Source organism: Centroberyx gerrardi, chromosome 14 (assembly GCF_048128805.1).
Source record: "Centroberyx gerrardi isolate f3 chromosome 14, fCenGer3.hap1.cur.20231027, whole genome shotgun sequence".
Lineage (NCBI taxonomy): Eukaryota > Metazoa > Chordata > Actinopteri > Beryciformes > Berycidae > Centroberyx > Centroberyx gerrardi.
Window position 1 is genome coordinate 25,981,959 of NC_136010.1, and position 23,427 is coordinate 26,005,385.

The 23,427-nt window shown below is 42.5% G+C and overlaps 1 protein-coding gene across 1 annotated transcript in view; it reads right to left on the minus strand.

The window, feature by feature from the left end:
• Positions 1-23,427, minus strand: part of LOC139923167 (MICOS complex subunit mic25a-like) — a 77,477-nt gene that overhangs the window by 41,121 nt on the left and 12,929 nt on the right. The window contains exon 5 of the mRNA XM_071913886.2: positions 9,228-9,311. Coding sequence (XP_071769987.1) covers positions 9,228-9,311 — 84 coding nt within the window. The remainder of the gene's footprint in view (positions 1-9,227; positions 9,312-23,427) is intronic.

Sequence of the window (23,427 nt, forward strand, 5' to 3'; positions counted from 1 at the left end):
GGACAAATTTTGTAATAAATAACCAGTGTTACCTCTATAACTTTCTTTGTAGATGTGAGTGGGAGGAGGTAATTTTAGTTTGAAGACCCAGGTTCGCTCCTGGACCAAATCCAGGATCAGAGCTGGATGTTAAAAACAAATCATACTAACAGTGAAACGTCCAATAAAGTGGGATTAACGTGAATTTTGCTTCGGGGTGAACTGAAGTTTCACGTAAATCAAGGAAACAAAGGAATACGAGCAGCATTCGCTGCGGCTGCAGTGGCATCATCGGTTGCCATGGTGACACCAATGAATTAAGGGGGATTTGCCGGGTTTCAGATCCAGCAGCTAGCATCTGCCTCGTCTCGCACTTGTCACACTGGCACTCGTCTGCCACCATCCCCCTCTTCCTTCTGCTCTTGTCATTTCCTTCCTTGCTCATCCTCTTTGAAAAGCTCCTTCACCTCCATGCATATACGGTATTCCCCTATCTGCACTCATCTTCCACCTTCATCCTTCCTTCATCATCCTCTGTTGGTACCACTGAACTATATCTGTACTCACTTGCCACTAAGGTTAGACCTGGTTTGATGAAATATTGAGTGGATATTTGCCTTTTATTAAAAAATCAGATATCAACCAGTCGGTGTTGTCCATCTCTGACATGATGGATATGATGCAGTTTGTTTGATTATATATTTATTGTATAATTGATCAATACTACACTGATATTCTATGGGAAGCTCTTATTGATTGAACTTGATTCTAATCCAACAATTTAACATATTATTATCCTGGGTTTCAATACCAGTTTGAGTTTCAGTGGTCTAAATGTTGTTTCAGAGGCTTTTCCCCCCTGGCAAGAATACAATTCTGGGGGGAAACACTGAATACTTTTAAGTATTTGGCCTGAAAATCGTCAAACTTAAAGATATTGAATATCAGCACAAAATATAGGCAACTTCAATCAAAAAATACCAGTAACATTGGTCTTCAAAAAGCCATTTCGGTTGAACCCTGTCTGCCACGATCCCCGTCTTCATTCTTTCTTCATCTTTCATAATCCTCTTCAGTAACTCTCTTAACTCCCTGTTGATACTACCAACCAATATCTGCACTCATCTTCCATCATTCCCACAATTCCTTCTCTTGCTCTTCTCCCATCACTCCAGCCTTGCAATTTACTGTGATTCCTTCCCTCCCTCGTCATCCTCTATGAAAACCTTCCTGACCTATAATTTGGACATTTAGCTGACGCTCCTATCTACAGCAATGAGTGAGCAGGTAAGGGTTCAAGTATCTTCTGCGAGGACCCTCTCCACCTCTCTCTCTCTCTTTATCCGCCCCCAACCTGTCTCTCCCAACTTTGCTCAGTCCCCCTGCTGTGTTAATCTGGTCAATATCTACTTCAGCCAAAAGAGGTGGAGCCGGGATCATTGTGGTTTACCAAGGCTTCTCTCCTCATTATTCGGACAAGTCGACATTTTGAGGGAATGGGTGATATTGGCTGCAACAGGGATGAGGATGAAAAAAAGGAACACAATCAATGTGCATGGCATAGAAAAAAGCACTGCATGATGTAAATGTCATGTTTTGTAGCTGCCCTGCCCACAATTAGTCAGAATAGAGCGACCCATCAAGTTGCTCGCAGTTTGTAATGTTAACGCAGGGTTAACATTACAAACACACACACTTACCCTTCATGCCCTGACAAAAACACACACACATGTGCGCTGAAGCACGTACGCACACAAACCTACAGAAAGAACACAAAAAAATCAGAATTTTTGCAGACGCCACATGCACTCGTGCGTAGGCGGGTGGCAAAGGTATACACAAAAAAACACTCTCTCACTCACTCACATACACACACACACACACACGCAGGTCTCTCTTTGATCCAGCTGTAAAAGGAGCAGCCTTTTAACCCACACACACGCACTCCCACTTCATCTAACCTTTTGCTCTGACCCGACTGCGGCAACAGCATCCAACAACAAGGTATTTACTGCCGTGTCATGATATTAACCCCGGCCTATGGGTGTGTAGGCCTATGTGTGTGTGTGTGTGTGCTTTGAGAGATGTGCGTCAGCGTGTCCTATATGCTTCCATCCATATTCATATCTGCTTTAATCTTGTTCTTTTGTGTGCGTGTGTCTTATGTTCTTCTGTGCCGCAGCTTCTGAAGGGTCGAGCAGGTCACTAATGGAAAGCCTAGTCAGTTAATCGCTCTAACACAACTGCTACCATTAGCTGTGAGCCTACAGCACATAGACCAGAGACGTATATGCTGTATATGGGACGCCATGTTGGTATCCAGTCTTTACTCTAGAGCAGACCTGCATCACATATGGTGGGTTTTAGCCTAATTACGTCAATACGATATATCTGTCCATGACTGACAACTTAACTGACACTATCTGAATTGTCCTGATGCGGTCCCGCCCACCCATCTGGCACCGTAGGAGGTTAAAAGACATGATGAGAATTATGTGTAAAGCTATTTAGATCAGAGTAATTTGGTGAAAAGAGAACCAAAATAAAGACTTTTTATATGATTTATCCCCACATAGTTAGAAGTTCTGGCTGAAAATCTAGTTTTGTATTTTTTCCTGTCTTGCAGCACCCTCATCTGGACAGCTGGGACAGCCACTTTGCTGCTTAAATTCAATCTTGCAGCTGATTGGAGATATCTCATGGTGTGCTTCCCACCCTTAAGGAACTTTTACTTGCATTTTTGGATTTTTTTTTGCTCGGCCAAAATAATGAGGCGACGGCAACGTTGGCCCCGGCTCCGCAATGTTTGGTAACGTTAACTTGTTATGAAGCTCATATCTTCATCTCCAGATGGGTGCAGCTTCAGTGGAAATATTGCTAACAAGCTAAACTAATAAGCATATTCACAAGCCCTCGCCGCAGCATATTGAGCAGATAGCTTTTCCACGGGATGAAAGCGTTAAACTTTGACTCGGACTACACGGGGCTCGGAGTGCGCGCATTTCCATAAGAAAGTGCAACACGGCAGAAAAGTCGAGTTTTTAATACGCCGTTTAAAAAAAGAAAAAAAAAAAAAACATAATTCTGGGGTTCTGATCAGAATGTTAACCCGGCTCCATCGGTTCCACGGGCGAAGAAGTGTTATGAATACACACACACACGCACACACGCATACACACAGTGACTTTGACATGTATTCCAGTCTAGCATGCTGGGAAATTTGTTGGGGAAAAAAAGAGGGATGAGCAGCCGAGAAAAAAAAAAAACCCCCAATTAAAATGCATTCGTCCCCCTCCTCCTCCCAGCTTTGAAGTAAATTAATTTGTGATTGGTTAGCCTATGAGGGCCTGGGGAGAAACGGTGTGTGTGTGAGTGTGAGTGTGTGTGTGTGTGTGTGTGTGTGTGTGTGTGTGTGTGTGTTTATAGATGCAAGTGTGTGCCAGCGTATGTGCATGTTGACAACATGGCTGTACGCGTAAGCAAATGTAAGCATGTGTATGTGTGTGTATGTGTCTGTCAACATGGGTGTACGTGAATGCATATGTTAAGTATGTAGGTGTGTGTATCCAAGTACATGTGCATGTGTGTATAGATGTGTTTGTGCATGCGTGTGTGCGTGCATGCATGTCATCTTAATAAAGTTCTCTGCTTCACTCTCTAGCCAGGTATAAAGGTACTGCCATGGCATTACTTGGATTAAAGGAGTGTGTGTGTGTGTGTGTGTGTGTGTGTGTGTGGCGGGCAGATATTTGCGGTGCACAACGTGGAGGCCCCTGCCGACAGCGTGTCAAGCAGCCTGTCAGACTTGGAGGAGGATTATTATCTCCTTCTGTACGCTCTATTTCCACCAGCTTCAAAACTATACTCTGCCGTGACAGGAGAGGGAGAGGGAGAGAGAGAGAGAGAGAGAGAGAGAGAGATGGACAGCGATGGAGAAAGAGACAAAGAAAGAGACGGAAATGGACGGACGAGGAGAAACGAAAAGACAAAGGAAGAATGAGGGAGAAATTACAGGTAAATGTCTGAAGTGTCTGAAGTGACAAAATATATGTTTTCATCGGAATCAAGGGAATTTTACAAAAAGTACAAATTTTTACAAAAAGCTAATGTTGGTCACATTTAATTCTTTCTGTAGAAGAAAACAAAGAAATGTACGATGTCCTAATGCACCAACTAACGTCCAGAAACATTTGTTATCTGTATACAGCTGTTGTCTTGCTCTCTCCAACTCAAACAGTGAACAGCACCTTGCCACTTGTCACTCGACGGGTGAAAAGTTGAGGCGCGCAGTTCCGGCTAGTAATCCATTTGCTTACTCTAATGTCATGCCAGAACTGTGTGTGTCTGACTGGGTTCAAACCGGGGTTGCCCTGCGCTCCAAAAGGCATTTCAGTGCATTTCTAACAGGCTTTTTCCCACTGCATGTCAAACCCATTAGGGCTTGTTCACACTCGTACGCCGTTTTTTAAATTTTTTGGGGGTAGAAAAAGCACTGCTTCGACCGGTGCGAAGTCATTACTGCTCTGGACATGGACGCTGCGGTGAATACGATCTGTGCGTGGATGGAGAATTCAGTCAAGTTTGAGGACTCGCATGGCGTTAATAACATCCTGGACACCAAGAGGCTTCCAGAGTCCAGCCGTAAGGAGGAGGGTATTCACATGTACAGAACAAGCGGTATTTTACTTCTAACAATGCAAAAAGAAGGTCCGCTTGGGACTACATGCTTCGATGGTCATGTCTGGCACATAAACATATGTAAAACACAACAAATCATGTGTTGCTGATATGAAAAAGCAACTCCCATGGCGCTCAGTTTGCTTCCATGACAATATGTGGCACAAAGCAGACTTTTCGTCCACCTTGTAGTTGCTCCACATTTTCTTTAATGTAAAAAAGGTGGTGCTGGTTTGAAAAAAAGCAAAATAGTGTGATATGGTCTTAAGCTACGGGTCGATGTCTAGTGGGTCTCCAATCAAGAAGCTCTTATGGGGTTTCAAGAGCCTGAGTCCCAAGAGGAGAGACATAATCTCTCAGCCACTAGTGCCACTAGGGACCCATTTCCACTTGGCTAGAACATGCATCTCGTACCCAGCTTGTGTCTACATTTGATTTGGCAGGATTTCATTTACACCTGACAATAAAATGCTTATTCAGTATACATATTAAATCGGATTTTTCGCACAAACCACAGACTGTCACGCATGTCACTTCCTCTGTTTTTACCACTATGGTACTGTCTGATTTGATTTGTGTGTTTCATGATTGAATCTGTGCACTAAAGTTAATTTCTGTTCCCATAATTGCTATGTGTGGACCACCTCCGGAGGTGGGTCAGATCTTCAGTGCATCTTGGGAGCATTTAGACCTGGACTTGATATGTTTTGCTTCATCCAAACTGAACACCCAGGACTAGGAATTTAAGGATACATTGAGCTCACAGTTCAGTTTGATACACAATACAAGTTTCATTGTCGATATTATCACAATATTTTGAGCAAAATCTGAATGAAAACATTCATGACTGAAAAAAATCCCTTTTTATTTCTGAAGGAAAACAAGAGTAAACCATAAACAGGGTGACTACAGGTTTCTGTAAGTTGAATTTATAACTTTTTAAGACTTTTTAATGCCAGTTCAAATAAAATTTAAGACCAATTTATTCCCCAAATAAGCTTGAAGAGTAAACAAACAAAACAAACAGAGTCCATCTTGTCTCCTACTGCGTCTACACAGTAGTGAGTTCAGCTGAGTTCACAGAGCAGAAAAGATAAGACCATTCTGACTGTCATTTCTTAGCTGAAATCACAAACATTTGCAACTCCAAGATGCATACTGTCATACTGTGACAAATTGTCCTTACAGCCTAACCCGGGATGTGCGTTAATGCCAGGTAAAAACAAGTTAAAAACAATAACAGTGACATCAGCCTAACTCGGTCCAGCTTGGCTCATCTTGGTTCAGTTCAGATGAGCAGTGTGAAAGACCTAAACCTCCAGCAGTGACAACATTTTGAGCAGTCAAACAGACTAAAACCACAGCATTATGTGGCTCCCTGCTCTGTTGCGGTCTGCAAACACACTAAACCCTGCACACACTGCACAGACAAACACACTCATGCACACATACAGTACCAGCGCACCCATATATACAGCGTGCATGCAGAACAGCACATATTTGACACATACCCACACACACACACACACAGGTCTGTCTCCAAACATCCTAAGCCTAACAGCAAACACAGCTTGTGCCACCCGTATGCCAGCCTGCCAGTCTTCTACTCTCTCAGCAAACCCAACCTGTTACTAATGAGACTAATATAAATAGCCGGGCATCTGAACACCAAGACCTGTGTGTGTGTGTGTGTGTGTGTGTGTGTGTCTGCAAATATGTGTACAGAGGCTATTCATAGAAGTATTAAATGTTTATTTATGCTGATTGCATGGTAATTAGAACAAAGATTTTGTGCTTTGCTGACATAATTGGGCTGTGTGTGTGTGTGTGAGTGCACCTTATTCATGTGACAGTCACAAGCTATGGCCTCTAGTGGTCACAAAGAAAGAAAGAAAGAAAGAAAGAAAGAAAGAAAGAAAGAAAGATCTGGAAAGACAGAAAAAACTAGAAAGAAAGAAAGATCTAGAAAGAAAGAAAGAAAGACGGAAAAAAGAAAGAATGATAAAAAAAACTTCTTGACTTGTCTTCACAGCACGGAGGCAGGCTAGCAGCACAGGATTGGACACGCCTAGTTTAAATAAGCCCAGACTCTGAATTTAACCAACAGAGGAAAAGCCTATTGCTCAAGTCAGTGGCTACCAAGAACTCTATCCTCTTATTGGAGCTTATGACAGACACTGAACATAACATCGTACACACACACACACACACACACACACACAAATTATTGAAAAACTTTGAAAACTAGTGGGCCAACCCTTATCAAAAGATTTATTCAACACTTCTGTTGTGATGGACTCTTTTCCAGTTGTACAACAGCAAGCAGAAATAACGAATGACACACTATATAAAAATGAATGTGAATAAATGATTGACTGACTAACTGAATGAATGAATGAATGAATGAACGTGAAGTCAGTGAATGGATGTTGAATCAATTTTTGACAATTTTAGAAATGAGCAGAGTCGGATTTAACAAATCCAAACCAGTTCCAAATAACAGACCCGGAACATTTTTTGGAGCAAATTATTCTTCCACCATCTTCTCATGCCACAAGTTCGTTTACAAAAGTGACAAACTAATCTCTTGCCCTCTCTGGTAGTTACATGAGGCATCCAACAGCAGAAAAAGGGGAAATGTCAATCATAGTTAATGGATATCCAATCTAGTTTTACCTTTTTAATTGACTACCATGTGTGACACCATTGGTTGAATGTACTGTATATGCAGGGTTTCCCCACTCGCTTCGACATCAAATTCAAGGCCTTTTCAATGAGTTTCTGCTGCTGCTATAGTAATGCAAATCTCCATCACAGGGTTTTCCTTGGGATGAAAGTGTTGATCGTCAGACAGCACTGTAAATTTATGAATGGAAATAACATGAATTGTAAGCTACTGTAATATTTCACAGTCTCCCTGTGAAGGCGAATCGCGACGAAACTTTAACCCGTGACCTTTAACTCGTCACATGTCCCACCCCGATGTCACGGTTGCCCCTCTCCCTCTGCTCTCGCCGTTCCCTTCGGAGGACCGGGCCCGCCCGCGTCACAGCGAACACAACGTAATACTTTGATTTTAAGCATAAATGCCCCTGTAAAGGTCTTCTCCGTCTGAGAGCTAGAGTAGCGGCTTCCCCTGAGAGCCAGTGTAAAGGTCCTTCATGTGTGCAGCCTGGTGAGGCTGAGACTTAACTCCAGACCCACAGCTTCCGCACCTTTCCTGCCCGGGAAATGTCAGAGACACACAGACAAAGGGAAGGGCTGGGACGGGTCCTCAGGAGGCGCTGAGGCTGGCCAAAATCAGTGTCATCTCTTAAATCGCACTTACAGTCAAGCTTTTAACTAGTGTGCTTTTACTGATCCTGTGCTCATTGTATTTGCTGTTTTATTCAGATGTAGCCTAATTTCAATTCACATTATTATTGTTTATCATATTGAAATTTAAATATAATTGTATACCCAAGAGACCATTCTTTATGGCTGTGCCTCATATCTACTACATCACCGCCGTACACAATAATAATAGGAGAGAACTCGTTAACTAACCACAGGAGTTGTCGGAGTTATCGAATATCGCGATATTTCACGAATATCGCAATACTTTCTGCAGTATCAAATATAAATTGTGGATAATGCCTAAGCATAGTTGCCATAGCAACCAATAAATAAATTATCAGCACAGTTAGAACAGCTCTTTGACCAATCAGATTGTCTGGCAGAAACTACTTGCTGTATAATCGTCTGTAATGCACTTTGTAACTCAGTTTTGAAATTTAAAAAAAAGAAAGATTGCTACTAATCATCATCATCCATTCATTAATTTATATTGATTATAAAGTTAGGGTTAGGTGAGTTAGGGTACCTGCTTTCCTTCCTCTCCTCTCTTATAAATAAAGAAATTCATTCATTCATTCATTTTAACTGGAAAGCCAGAGTTGAATTCATTTTGACTTCAGCGCATCCCCTTTCCTTCCAATCCTACCCTCTGCTAACGATTTTCCGATATAGGAAAAACCCTTCTCTTCTTCTGTGTATGAGGGCAGGACGCTGAGGGAAGGAATTAAACAAGGCGTTCAAAACAGGATGCCCCTCTAAACTAGGGCGGTCCCAGCAACCTCCTCTCCTCTTGTCGTAGCGACCGAGTGGGAGTCTGGAGCGGTATATAACCAACTTCTGTTTACTTGCCTCCACACTAAAGCGACTGTCGCTGTCGGAGTGCTTTAGAGTGTCGGGAGCTGTGTTTTCATCCAGGTGTGGAACCAGACTGAGGCTGGCCACGCCGTTCATGCTGCGACGCTCCCGTAATGAGACTTACAGCACGGACCATTTATATCCATTCACATTCTGTCATACTGCTGCGGCTGGATGAATATAAGCAAGCCATGTGGAGAATTATTACAGAGTGTGTGTGTGTGTGTGTGTGTGTGTTTGCTCAACTGAGAATGTGTACATGTGCCTGCATTTGTATTTGTGTGTCTGCATACGTTTATATGTGCAACTTATGAAGTCTGTGCAAGCCTCTAGTGCAAGAGTGTGTGTGTGTGTGTGTGTGTGTGTGTGTTGTTCCATACCCTCTTCTCCAGTTGTGCCAACTGCTCCTTGTAGAAGGCATCCAACGCGTTCAGCTCCGCATCTTTCTTCTGCAGCTGCTGAGCCTGCAAGAGAACACACACACACACACACACACACACACACACACACACACACACAAATAGAAATGTATTACACACACACAACAAACTACACTGTGTCCTGTTATGCAGTGTTTTCTCAAACTATAGGGTATGAACAGTGTTAATTGGTAATGTGTTGCAGTAATAGTATTACTTTTCCCAGTAATCATATCTGAGTCAGTATCCCATGTAATATCAGCATATCTATTACATTAAGGTTTCTAATGACTATCTTCTTCCCGTCCACATTGCCTTGACATATCAACATGACACATGAGAGGACGTATTCATTAAAGCAGTATGCACTGAATGGAGTCAGCATGAAGAGAGAAGAGATAAATACACAGTTATGGATCAGGAAAATACAAGCAGATTTATAGCATACTACACACACACACACACACATACACGCATACACACTCACTGGTACTGTAAATGCATGCACAACAGTGTCATCAGGCTAAATTTAAGACTTGTTAAGACCGTTTTTATGCCAATTCACATGAAATATGATACCAATTTCGCAATTGAAATAGATGTGTAAAGTTCTGCACAACCGGGCTGATCTGTCACTGGATTAAAACAGCGCACCAACAAACCGCAACAAATTTGAATCCCTCTGAAACTGAATTTAAGACTGAAAAGGGCAATAAGTAAGATTTTTACTGCCCCATGACACAAACAGACCACAGTATATCTGTGGGGGGTTGATAGGGTGGTTGATCAATACCCATGACTCAACCAGGCTGGTTTCAAGTTAGCAGTCAAGAAGATACCAGAAGTGCCTGATGGTGCCTAAGTGCCTGATAGTTGTTGACACCACATGAATTTCATGTATTCAACATGTTTTATGCTTGAGTTAAGATAACATAATTTAGCACATTTTAAGACTTTCTCAGGACCTGCAGACACCCTGCACATTTAAGTACATACCGGCACATGCATGCATGTACCAAGGCCTGTACACACACACACACACACACACACACACACACACACACACAGAGTCTGCTGTGCTGTGTTGAGCGTGTTGAAGCTAATGGTCTAGTAGCGAGGCACCCCGCAGTGACAAACACAATACTAAATGCCACCAACATCATGCTGCAACCCCCAAATTACATGCCCACGTAAATTGCCTCCTTTCTCCTGCCTCTCTCTATTCATCCATCCGTTCATCCATCCATCCATCCATCCATTCATCGTGCCCGTCTCCGGGACAGAACATCATATGTGATTACATATCTGTACGTGGCTGACACGTATACAGATACTGTACGTTCATATTTGCATGCACCTACACAAGTGTGTTAAAACAAACAAACAAGCTCACACATACACACACGCAAAAAAAAAAAGAAAAAAAAAACATGCATGCACACACACACCATTTAGGCTTCAATGAAAGGGAAAACGATGGCAGCGTGTGTGAGCAGGCTATAAGAAAAGAAAGGAAAAAAGGGTAGTAGATGGAGAGGGGTGGAAAAGATGAATAGAAGGAAGGGATAGAAACATAAAAAGAATGGTCAGAGACAGAAATATAGAGGGCTGAAGTGGGAGGGATGCAGCAGGAAGGAAGGAAAAAAAGAAAGATACTACTGTTGAGCATTTTCTCATTTTGAATATAATGAAAGATAAATAAATGAAAAATACACACAGATAAAAGTGTAGATCCATGATGAAAATGAAGCTATAGCCATAGGAGAATGTTAATGGGCTACAGTGTAGAGCTGCATGATACTGACAGAAAGTCATGTTGCAATTTTGATATGCACTTGTGATGCTTGCGGAGACAATTTCTGCATAATTTTGTTTTCAGCACTTGAAAAAAATCTCCCTATAATTTGATTTATAGGTGCGAGATGCTGCAGGATGCGGGAATACTTTGCTCAGGAAAGCATCTGAAATGTCTTTCCCTCTGATTTCTCAGAGGTCGCAACCTATTGCAGTTTGGAAATTGCTCTAGTGAACATTGTCATTTGTGATTCACAAATACTGGATAAACGGATGGAACAGACAAAGTGATGGACAGATGGAAAAGAAGATAGGTGAATAGAAGGGGGGTGAAGAGTTGGAGGGGGGAAATAAGGAGATATGGGGAATAGGAATGGGTGAATATGTGGGAGGAGTGGATGGGGCTGGGTGGATGGAATGGATCACTTCATCCCTCCTGCAGGAGGGATGAAGTGATGAAGAGAGGGAAGAGTGGAAAGAGGGATGAAAAGGTAGGAGGATAGGTAGAGGGATGAACGGGGGATGGAAAGAGAGTGGCATGGAAGGGAGGATAAGGAATGAAGGGATAGATACCTTAACAGCATGAAGGAGCAGGGAGGGGTTCAATTAGTAATGGACTAATGGATGGAATGGATGATGGAGGGAGGAGTTTGAGGGTTAGGGTGAAGCTTACCACAACTTCTACCTCATCTGCAGACTAGAGAGGTTGGGAAATAGTCAGGAAATAGCAAGAGAGAGAGAGAGAGAGAGCAGAGCAAAAGAGGTGGAAACAAAGTGACATAGGGAAAGACAGAACAAGAAAGAGGGAAAGACAGGAGAAGAGGAAAAGAGAGAGAGGGGTACAAAGAGTAAGAAAATGCAGATCAGATCAACACCAGACCTCAGTAAATTTAGTATCCTTCTCTGTGATTGACAACTTACCTGACACTATCTGACCTGGCCTAGTGCGCTAAACCCCACCCATCTGGCACTCCCAGCAGATTAAAACAAACACTACCAACTTTTTTGTAAAGCATTATTTGTCCCAAGTCTGACTAACAGCACTGTGGCAATGAGAAGCATTATCAGTATAGAGAGACTAGAGAAAAGACAGAGGGTTATCTGGTATGAAATACACACACACACACACACACACACACACACACAGAGGAAGATTCATCATAATTATCAGGGCTGCTGAACGCCAAATCAAATCAGAGCAGATTGTCTGTGTTTCATAAACAGACCTTAATAGAGAGAGAGAGAGAGAGAGAGAGAGAGAGAGAGAGAGAGAGAGAGAGAGAGAGAGAGAGAGAGCGAGCGAGCGAGAGAGAGAGAGAGCGAGAGAGAGAGAGAGAGAGAGAGAGAGAGAGAGAAAACTTCTGATGCGAGAGATACTTCCACTGTCTGGTTATGGCTGCACTTGGCAGAGGGAAGGCTAGAATTAAAACACACACAAACTGACCATGTCAAGTGAACCATGTGTTTAACCAGCTCATTCTCTGTGTAGCACTCTGTGTCTGCATCTAATTTTGTTTTTTAATTGTTTAACTTCCTCTTAGTTCTGAGTTCTGCAACAGCTCTGAGGCCCTGTTTGCTCCAGTTTGCTCCTGGCATTAACATGTGTCTCATATCCAGCTTGTGTCTAGATATGATTTAGCTGGATTCTGTTTACATCTGACTATGGATTTCTCTTTCCCTCGCAAAAACGCAGATTGCCATGCAAGCTATAGCAACCTACTGAAGTTAAAATGAGACAAAATGAGTAATAAGGGCAAGTCACCGGACATCCGCTGCTTTTTTAATCCTGAAAGAAAAGTACGACCCTGGTAGATCCTTGGTTGAAGTCAAATGTGTGTGGAGACAGAGTAACATCAACCAAACGACTACTCCTATCCTGTTTGTCCTCACTCTGTCTCAATGCACTGGCTCCGACAGGACCAAAGACAGGCTAAATTGAGCGCTGCTGCGGGAGATAGCAAGTCCGGGAAATGATGAATATAGGGTGATAAGGCAGTCATCTTTTAATGATGCGAATATAAGGAGATTGTCATCATTTTAATTTTAGTTAAGTTGAAGACGCCTCGGGGGAGCTGTGCTTATTTCCCAGGCATACAGTAGGGAAATGTTAAGCCTGCTAAAAGTTTTGTGGTGAATTATATGAGACTTTGCAAATTTGGAATGCTGTGGCAACTTCTAACCATTTCTAATTCCACTCTCTGCCTTGCAAAACATTTTAGTCTTTAGTCGAGGTAGGGTTTGACTGTAAAATCGCTAAAAAAGTGTTCTCAGTCTGTAGAATACAGTCTGTGTAAAACTGTTATGACTGTTATAGTGTATTGGAGTTACAATACTACCAGAAAAAAGGGAACAAAATGCAGTTAAATGGTTTTAAGATGAATAAAATCACCTTTGTGTGCATCAGAAATAGAAGGAAATAGAAGGCCCACTTATTCATTGTCTTTATCTCATGTATTCTAACCCACGGCAGAGGAAGTTTTTAAGTGTATGCATGTCTGTGAAGCCAAAAGTCTGTGAAGCCAAAGACGAATTTTCATGTGAGTGGACAATAAAGATGTCTAATCTAAACTGACAGTAAACGCCTCGTTTCGCTTGTATCAATCCATTTTTGGTAAGATGTTAGAGTATCTAAGCAGCCCACCGCCTGTTTGACTGGTGTGTGTTTTTTGGTGTGATCTGAAACGCGGCCATATCCGGAGGTGGTTCGGATCTTCGCTGTGTCTTGAGTGCATTCACATCTGGATGTGATGGGTTTTTGGCTCTATCTGAATACAATTCGATCACCCAGGACACATGTTAATGCAGGTGGAAGCAGGGTCTTAAATTGTTCATGAGCTAATTTTAGATGTTGGACAAGTATCTGTTTGGGGGGGGGGGGGGATTAGGCTGAAATAGAATGGATTTAATTAAAAAAAAAAAAAAACAGCTCTCCAGCCTTTCTGTGTCTCTCTGTATTCGTCCCGTTTTAATTTGCAGTCAGAGAAGACACTGCGAGTGAATCAGATGACTCCTCCGGTGTCCCTCCAGGGACCTGGGAGCCTGTGTGTAGATAACAGCCAGCCAGGCGTGACTTCACACACGCACACACACACCCACACACACACAGAGGACGGCTGAGGCTGTCTGTCTGCCTGTGTATGTTTAGTCTGCGCACTGGGCTGCCTGTCATCGTCTCTTTCTGTCTGTCATTCATTCCATCAGTCTGTTTACCTGTATCAGTATCTGTCAATAAGCATGTCTGCCTGTCCGTCTGTCTTCCTGCCTTTGCCTATAATGAAACCTGCTCCGGTATGCTGTCGTATAGAAAAATGTGGCGTTGGGTCAACTCTACCATGCTTGGGTGTGAAAAGAGACCAGACGGACTTTATTCCTGACGTCAACATGAGCGGATCAGGATCAGCCTGTCCCTCCAAAAGCCTCATCAACCTCTAAAGAAGTACAATAGAGAGGGTTCGACCGATATGGATTTTTGGGTTTTCTCCCGAAAGCTGATATTTTGCGCTGATTTTTTGCTGTTTGATTTTTGATATTTTAATTTGATCTTTGATTACGTTTTCTTGGCAGGGTAGAAAAACCTCTGAGACAGCATTTAGACCATCATGGGGCACTAAAACCATTTAAACCAAATAATAATAATATATTCATGCATACTTGTGTGGAATCTAATCAAAATGTTGCATTAGAATCACTTCAGGTTAAGAGCTTCCCATAGACAGTCAGTGTAGTATTGATCAATTATACAATAAATATATAATCAAACAAAGTGCATCATAGGCATCATATCCATCATATCAGAGGTGGACAACATCGACTGACTGACATCCCGTTTTAATAAAAGGCCAATATCCGCCCCATCTATTAGTCTCACCCTGCAATAGAGAGCATATTCTGTTCATCACATCATTCCCACCCATACAAGACATTTACAGCGAGTGGTACGAGATGAAGGCGACCCAGCTCAACCCAACCGTGAACTGTTTGCTCCTTTGCCGTCCGATAAACGCTACCGCAGCGTTCAGTCCAGCGCTGATAGAGAGAGGAAGAGTGAGGAAGTGTTTACCCCCCAAGCTGCAAGATTGATGAGCAGGACTCACACACACACCCCAGTGAACTGAAGACTACCCCCCCCTACTGAACTGAACATCATCCCAACCCCACCCCTGACCTGACCGCTATCACTGTGTGCTGTTTGTAACTCGTTTGGTATCAAAATCAGAATCAGAATGTGTTTTATTGGCCAAGCAAGTTTGCACATGCAAGGAATTTGACTTGGTGGGTCGCTCACGTAGGTCACATTAAACATAACACAACACAAAAATTTAAAAAAATAGTATATTATGTACTGTGAGTGAGTTCACTCTGCACTTGTGTAAGGTGGAAAGACAATAAAGTTGAAATTGCTTCTCTGCAGATAAAAAGCTATACAGCATGCCATACAGGATATTAATCTCATTCCACTATGGCACTTATTTAAATCGCTCTAAAGAAGAGCGTGCTAAACGCCTAAAATGAAAACAGTAAAAAAAGATAAGAACGCATCTGATAGCGAGAAAGACAAGGGAGGCAGGCCTTGGCCCGCATAAATAATAACAAATGTAAACAAGTGCGGAAAAGTAACTGCAGTTATTTAGAAGGCGCATAATTAAATGAGGCAGCTGCTAGCCATAAGCTAAACAGGAGATTAGCTTACAAATGTATTATCCTATATTCTGCCGACTCCGGGCACCTTCTGCATATGAATCAATTCAGTACACAGCTAGAGGTGTGAAAGGTCTATTTAGAAGCTGGAGACAGAGGGGAGGGGGTTGTGAGAGAAAGTGAGAAAGTGTGCGTCTGTGTGTGTGTGTGTGTGTGTGTGTGTGTGAGTGTGAATGTGAATGTGTGAGAGAGAGAGAGAGACAGAGAGAGAGAGAGAGAGACAGAGAGAGTAAGTGGGAGACAGAGGATGAATTGAAAAAAGTAGGAGAAGAGAGGTTTGTTCATTAACGAATGTGAGACAGTGACAGAGAGAGACAGAGTGAGACAAAAATATAAAGAGAGAGAGAGAGAGAAGAGGAAGCCTCCGTTGTGGAAAGGCCTCACAGCCAAAAAAATGCCATTTAGTCTTAAAATCACGTTTCCCTTAAAATAAATGAAAGAATCTGCCAATTAGGGTAACATATTTCCACTTGTTTCCAGTGCAGTTTCACTGGAAACAGGTGTGAAAAACTCCAAAACCATCTGAAACCATCTGATTTGCACTGGAAACAAGTACAATTATCTCATCCAATTGTTAGATTTTTTTATAGTTCTAAGACACATACGATTTTTAAACTCAATGCGAGGATAAATCTCCTGTTAAGATTGGGGTTAGCGTTAGTTTTAGGGGCTAAAAACTCTTCCTCAGTCTGTTAAAGTCACAATGAAACCGCATTCTGAGAGCTTCTTCCTTCCTTAATGTGATGTATTTCCTGCTGAAACAGGACATTGGGGCGGGACATAACGCGGGGAGGGATCATTCAAAAGTGTAAACCAATGAGATATCAGTTAGGGATCATGTACACCTCCTGGTATACAACCACCGCTAAAGATTTTCCATTTTCCAGTAAGTAAAAGTAACACCATTTTTTATATAAAGGTACAGTAAAATCATTTTTTGACAATTTTTTTTGCATAAATTGTCAAATAGATGTATGGTATGATAGTTAGAATGAGTCTTTTTTCACTTCAGTGTGACTTTAAGAATGTACCAAATGCTGCAGAACAGTTTGCAAGACGGCAAGGAGGCAAACTGTTCATGGTGGAGGTGGGATGGGTCACTGCTTGTTGCAAATGTCCTGGATGAGTGGGAATGAGGACACAGTGATGTTGGAACATTTCCACTACGGTTAGACTAGGGTCATGTTGTATGAGGCCGATTCTGGTCATTTTTTTTTTTTTTTTAAGTCAGTGTCGTCCACCTTTAATATAATGGAGGTTCCTCCCTTGACCACAGCAAGTGAATATGTTTTTATTATCTTTTTTATTATTTCAGAAGGCTGACCAGAAGTCAGTGGTGTGGGAGGGTTTTTACTTTTACTAACAGCTTCAGGGGTGGAAGTCAGTAAAGCGTCAGCCAGTAAAGTAAATAAGGAAGTGTGTGGGAAACACTAAAAAGTAGCAAATGGACTATTAGAACTGAAATGTTGTGATAATTGTTCAATCGCAGCTACTTGAAGGCATGTTTTCACTGCAGTGTGAGTGTTTTTGGGGTTCAGTTGTAGATTACATTGGCTCTGTATATGTGTATTGGACAGGAGCGCTACCAGCGAGTGACGAAATACTGAACACAGTCGTCCTAATGGCAAAAACTAGGAAAACAAAGCCCAGGTTGAAAATAAGCGGAATTCTCCTTTAAGATGAGCATATTTTTTGCAGCGCTCCAGCTCGGCCGTGCTGTGCCGCAGGTCTCGCGGCGGGGCTGCAGGGACGACAGATGGCGGCTGGCTGAGCCGTTAGTCGGCGTGTCTGCCGGGCGAGACGCCACGGTGATATGGGCTGCAGGAGGCCGACTCCCCGATCCGGTACAGAAGGGGCGCATGAAGTGAGCATCTGAGGGCAGCGCACCAATGTTAATAGTCCAATGGATCATCAACACACAACACAGGCCGGGAACGCTTGTGTTTTGGGCTCATGAGTACACCCGGGCCAGACACGCACACACACACACACACACACACACGTCTCACTCTTCCCCTCTGGGCAGTGTGTGTGCTGTGTTGCCATCTGATAGCAGCAGCAGTCTGTTCTCTCACCCCCTCTCTCTCCCCCCTCTCTTTATTTACTCCGCTGCGTTTATTTAACACATAGCTCCCAGCGAGGCAATAAATTAGCACTCAATAATAATCTGACTGATAATTACAACCAGACAGATAGACAGAGAAAGGAATGAGGACAACATGAGCCAGTGGCCCTTCTCCTCCCTCTGTTTCCCGCCACTGCTCCTCCTCCTCTGCAACCCTCTTTTACCCTTTTCTACTCTAGATTCTCCCTTTTTCATTTTATGTCTTCACTCTTTGTTATAGTTTACACTGTCATGTTGAAGTGATCCTACATAGTTCAGTGGGGTAGGGGTTCAATTCCCATCAGGGCAAACCATCTTAAAAAATGTTTGCTTACCATAAGGAGCTTTGGATAAAAGAATCCATCAGATGGTATTTGTAATGTTATATTTGCTTTTCTTATTCAGCTATTTTGCATTTTTTTCAAAACTAGTACCATAACCCTATTACTGGTTTAACATGGAAGAACTATCAGATTTGGATCATCAGGATGACCGGATCAATCCCCTTTGGTTCAACATGTATATGTGAATTTGGGGTGGAAATCTTTGGGAATGTCATGATGCAATTTGATTTCAATTCTTGAGGTCACGATTCGATTTAAAGTCGATTCTCAATTCATAATGATAGCAATTCGATAAACAGATTCTAGATTGACATTTTGAATTATTTGCCCACTTACATTCCAGAGGTGAAAAATATATATTACATGTGTGTTGAATTTACTTATGCGTATGTTTTATTAATTAGAATATAACAACATATACTGCAAAGTGGAACACCTCTTCCCAGGTTTTTAAGAGCATTAGTGTAAAGACAAACACGCTTTCGAAAAACAATCAAGTTACTTTTTTCAAGTCTAACTAACCAAGTGTCTCCTATATCCTATATATATCCTATATTGCCTATATATTGCCTATATTGTGTATAGTATATTGCCGACAACCTACTCCTATTTTGAACCACTCAACAATGGAGGACAGTGCTGCGACAGAGCCACCAGTGTCCCACAAAAACATTTTGTTCTCAAGCCAAAAAAAGCAAATGACAATATCATCACTGCATTTTGCATGGTGATACATTACCCCTTTACTAGACGTTGTCTGTTGGATGTCTGCTCTAATTAGCTAGCTTACCGGTCTCTATTGTGAAAATGTGACTTCATTGATTGTGTCAGTTGCAGGGCGCCAGAAGCTGTGCCAGAGACCTGCTGATGTTATTGCAATTCCTCAGTCGCCGATAAAGGTCGATAAAAGTTAAAGACTACTTAATGCCCTTTTAAGTGTATGGTGTCTGACCTTTTCTCAGTCTGTAGAGTGTCCCCAGCCTCACTTGACTGCCTGCCTGTATATCTCCTCTGCTGTTGGCTTGCATGCTGGCTTCCCAACCTCCCTGCCTGTCTGTGTATCTGTCTGCCTGCTTGCTTGGCTCGGCTCACCTGCCTATCTGCGAGTGCAGCGAGGGAGGCTAGCATTCGGAGGCACAGGCAGCCTAATAGCTTTACATGCAGAACCATGTCAGACCTGCAGATTACAATTACTGATACAGCCGCTGGCTTATCTGTACCTCGGCCTCCTCCTCCACTCGCCTCTTTCCCTCTCTTCCCCTCAACCCCTCTCCTCTCCTGCCATCTCCTCTCCTCCTTTCCTGACATACCCCATCCTCCACTCCCTTCCTCGTCTGCCCCCGTTCCCTCGTTTTCGTCTCCTCCCCTTCCCTTCCACCCCTCTATTCTCATTACGCGCCCTCTTTTCCTATTCATTCTTAAACTGTTCTCCTCCTTCTACTTTACTCTGTTATTTCCGTCCTCCTCATTTTCTTGTTTTTTTTCTTGCCAACACTCTCTTTTCTCCTCTCCTTTCAACCTCCCGAGCACCGGGGCGAGCTCTGTGATAAGGTAGTGTGTGTGTGTGTGTGTGTGTGACAGAGAGAGAGAGAGAGAGAGAGAGAGAGAGAGAGAGAGAGAGAGTTCATATGTGCGAGTCCATGTATATGCGTGAGTATAAATGCATAGGTACATGCGTTCATGCATACATGAGTGTATGTGTGTGTGTGTGTGTAATGAGAGAGGGGGCGCAGCAGTAATATCCCTTAGACGGCTTGAAGGATGTAAATCCATTGAAATTCAAGACAAAACCTGTACGCTAACCAAAGCAACTCATTTAACTTGTTTTTCACTCATCTAAATGGCATAAATGGGGTGTGCTGCCATATGTCTGACTCAATAAGCAGTGGAGTACATGATAAAACATCAAGCAATTCTCCCACTCATATGTACCGCTATAATGAAGCATGTCCCCCATCTGCCCCAATCTGCTTCTGTAGTACGTGTGTGTGTGTGGGTGTGTGCGCGAGCACAGCTGTTTCCCTCACACTCCTAACCGGAGTCTGAATGAGTTTCCTGAGTGTGTGAGAGAGAGACAATATTGTCGCTCTATCAGCAGACAATCTCCAGCTGATGAGATGGGTGTAGGTATAAACAGGAGAGGCAGGTTTGTCCAATCAGAGCCAACATCTGTCTCATTCCAGAGGAGCAGCTTGACGGACAGATAGATAGACAGAGCGATCCCAGTGCTATCTCATTCTGCAGAAGTGTTGCCGCCTCCAAAAAACCATCTGGGAAAAGAACATTGGGAATTTAGCACAAGTTATGGGCCTATGGTCTTTGTTGTAGAGTAGTTGTAGCGGCAGTGGTAGATGAGGAGCGTATTGATGAAGGGAGGTGGGTATTCTGTGCCGGCGCCGTCCGATATATTTCGATGTCAGTTAGATCGATAGGTGCGTACGCGCAGAAAAACTCAGAACAAGAACAGATTGTGTACAGTGCGGCGGCCGTCGCGGCGATGACGTATAGTTCTTTCTGAACATCAGAAGAGCTTTGTTGGAGTTGGGTGAAAATTCACAGCCAAGAGGTGAAGACTGCTGAAAGTTCCATTTTCACAACTTTTATTTCCTTTCATTGAGTAGGCACTGCTCAATAAACAGCAGATCTGATTCTAAACCATGGTGAAATTTGATGGCTGCCAGGTATACAGGAGTGAAGTGTCTCATCCCTGACTGAATGACCTGCATTTGCATCTTGATGACCATGGTGCTGTGGCAAAAAAGAGGTAGGAATACTCTGTATATGGCCTATACTGCATCTCTACAGCTCTCCAACTCAATTTTAATTGAATAATGTGTCTTTAACTGTGTTCCTATAGTTTCTAAAATGCCATAATGTGTCACTGCAGCCCTGTGGTACTTGAAGTAGTACAGTATCCCACTCTCCTCATCAATGGTGCTCTACTCTAAAACAGCAGGATGCAACACCATCGATACGTGAAGTATTTTTTTGTCAATGGAGGAGGCAGCTTTGTCCAGTCATAACGAACATCTTCCTCATTCCTGCAGCTCCACAGACAGACATCCCGGTGTTGTCTGTGGTGCCACCTCCAAAACCCATCTGGGAAAGGCTGGTGAGATTTTAGCACAAGCTATTGGCCTGAAACACTATGGGTATGCAGTGTCTCCAGTAATAATTTTAGTTCTGAGACTCAGGTTTGCTACTGGACCCATTCCAGTATCTGTTCCAGTAGGTGTTTCAGCTTAAAATGTCTCTCATTTGGATATTACTATCACAATATATGGACATTTAAAAAGCCTTAAATTGCTGTAATCGCAATTGTAATTACAATTAATTAATTAAATTTAATTAATTTTTGGAGTGGGCTGAGCAATATGGCCAGATGATGAATTTTCATTTATTTACTTTATGTAGCAGTTTGCGGGGCAGTTTTCCAGCTGTGAGGGCCGCTGCAACTAAATGAATATCAATGAAACACTGCTGTATGTTTGGAATGTTCCAGAAGAAAAGGGCAGCACAAATACACAAATATGACAGATTACCTGCTTTATACTGTCATTTATTTATGGCACTCTTTTTATCCTGAGCACATTGGATTTGATTTCACTAAGCAATACCTATTGAAAACAAGTGCAAACTGGTCCTACTGAAAGGAATATTACTCACTAGAAGAGCGGAATGGAGCAATAAAAGAAAACTAAAAACATACAAAAGTATATGGATAGTAACAGAAAAACTGAGCCATTTGTTGCATAAATAAATGAATGTAGAAATACATGAGACACACCACTACATTTGCTCTTGACACGACTTCCTTCAGCATTCAAGTGATTTGAATGCTACAATGAAATGTTCCTTTTCAGTGTGCCACTCTACGACCAATCTGTGGCAATAAAAACAACGGAGAGATGAGAGGTCTTTGTATAAATGGGGAGTGATTAGACAGATTAGATTAACATGGGGACCCTGTGCAATAACATTTGTCACTGGTTTTCCATTGAAGGAAAAATTACACACTTGAAATTTGATTTCATATTGTGCCTGATGTGCACACAGACAGACAGAGAGAGAGAGGGAGAGAGAGAGAGAGAGAGAGAGAGAGAGAGAGAGATGATTTGACAGGCAATGGAATATGGAATATGCTTTTGTTGCCATCTAGTGTCTTTTAAAGGAAATGTTTAATTCTCCTAGACAGCTGTTCTCAGCTGATGTGTCATGGAGTGAACTTGTGTATGCCTTGAGAATGTAAAAAAAAAATATATGTCAAACAAATATATTACTGCTAATTTGCAAAATATTACTTTAACCACTGTAAATCCTATTCAAATTGACCTAGACTACCTCTGTCCTTTCAAAGTTTTGCCTTTGTCAGTAGCTCTATATGTAATCTATTCTATTCTGATCACCTCTTCTATGACAATCTAACTGGGGTTTACATGAGATTTCCAGACTATCAACAATTTAGGAAATGTAGTATTATAGTATGCATCATTCCTAACCTTATCCATTAGAGGGATTATTACTAAACTGTTCTGCAGTCAGCGTTCAAGGAAAACCCCACATCTGCATCCCTTTCTTGGCCTCTGGTGTATCATCCCCCCTTGTTTAGGGTGTGTGTGTGTTAATTAATACTTTGCGTTAATTCCGATCTGTGAAAGCAAGTGAATTACGGCACATGAATGAGGGACTGGAGGTTTTTACAGAACAGTGGAACGGTGCATTCCAAGGACTGCTGCGCTGGTCTGAGAACAGTTAGGTTATACGATGTCTATTAAAGAAAGGTAAGCTTAGCCAAACTACATTTAGCCGAGTCACGTTATCTCCTGGTATGCCGTAAACGCTGACTGCCGGTCCTGATTCACCTGGGCAGCGAGGGAGGGAAGCACGGCTGGCATTTTGTATGAGCTGTGAAGCTCCATCATAGAGGAAGCTAAAGGGCAGCTAATAAAATAGCCTTTCTAATTGTTCTGAGAGAGGAGAGAGAGAGAGAGGGAGAAATTTACCATATGCTAATGTGACTTATCACCTTTTTTTTGGCTTTCAACAGGCGCCAAAAGGCCATTAATACATTATAAAAAGAGAAAATCCCTTTTAGCCCTTTAGCTCAACTCGCTTCCTTTCTTCCCATTCTTCCACTCCCCTCTCTCGTTCTGAAATTAATCTGCGGAAGATTTGGTATTAACAAAGACTATTCACGGGGCGCGGCGCAGCGGGTGACGGC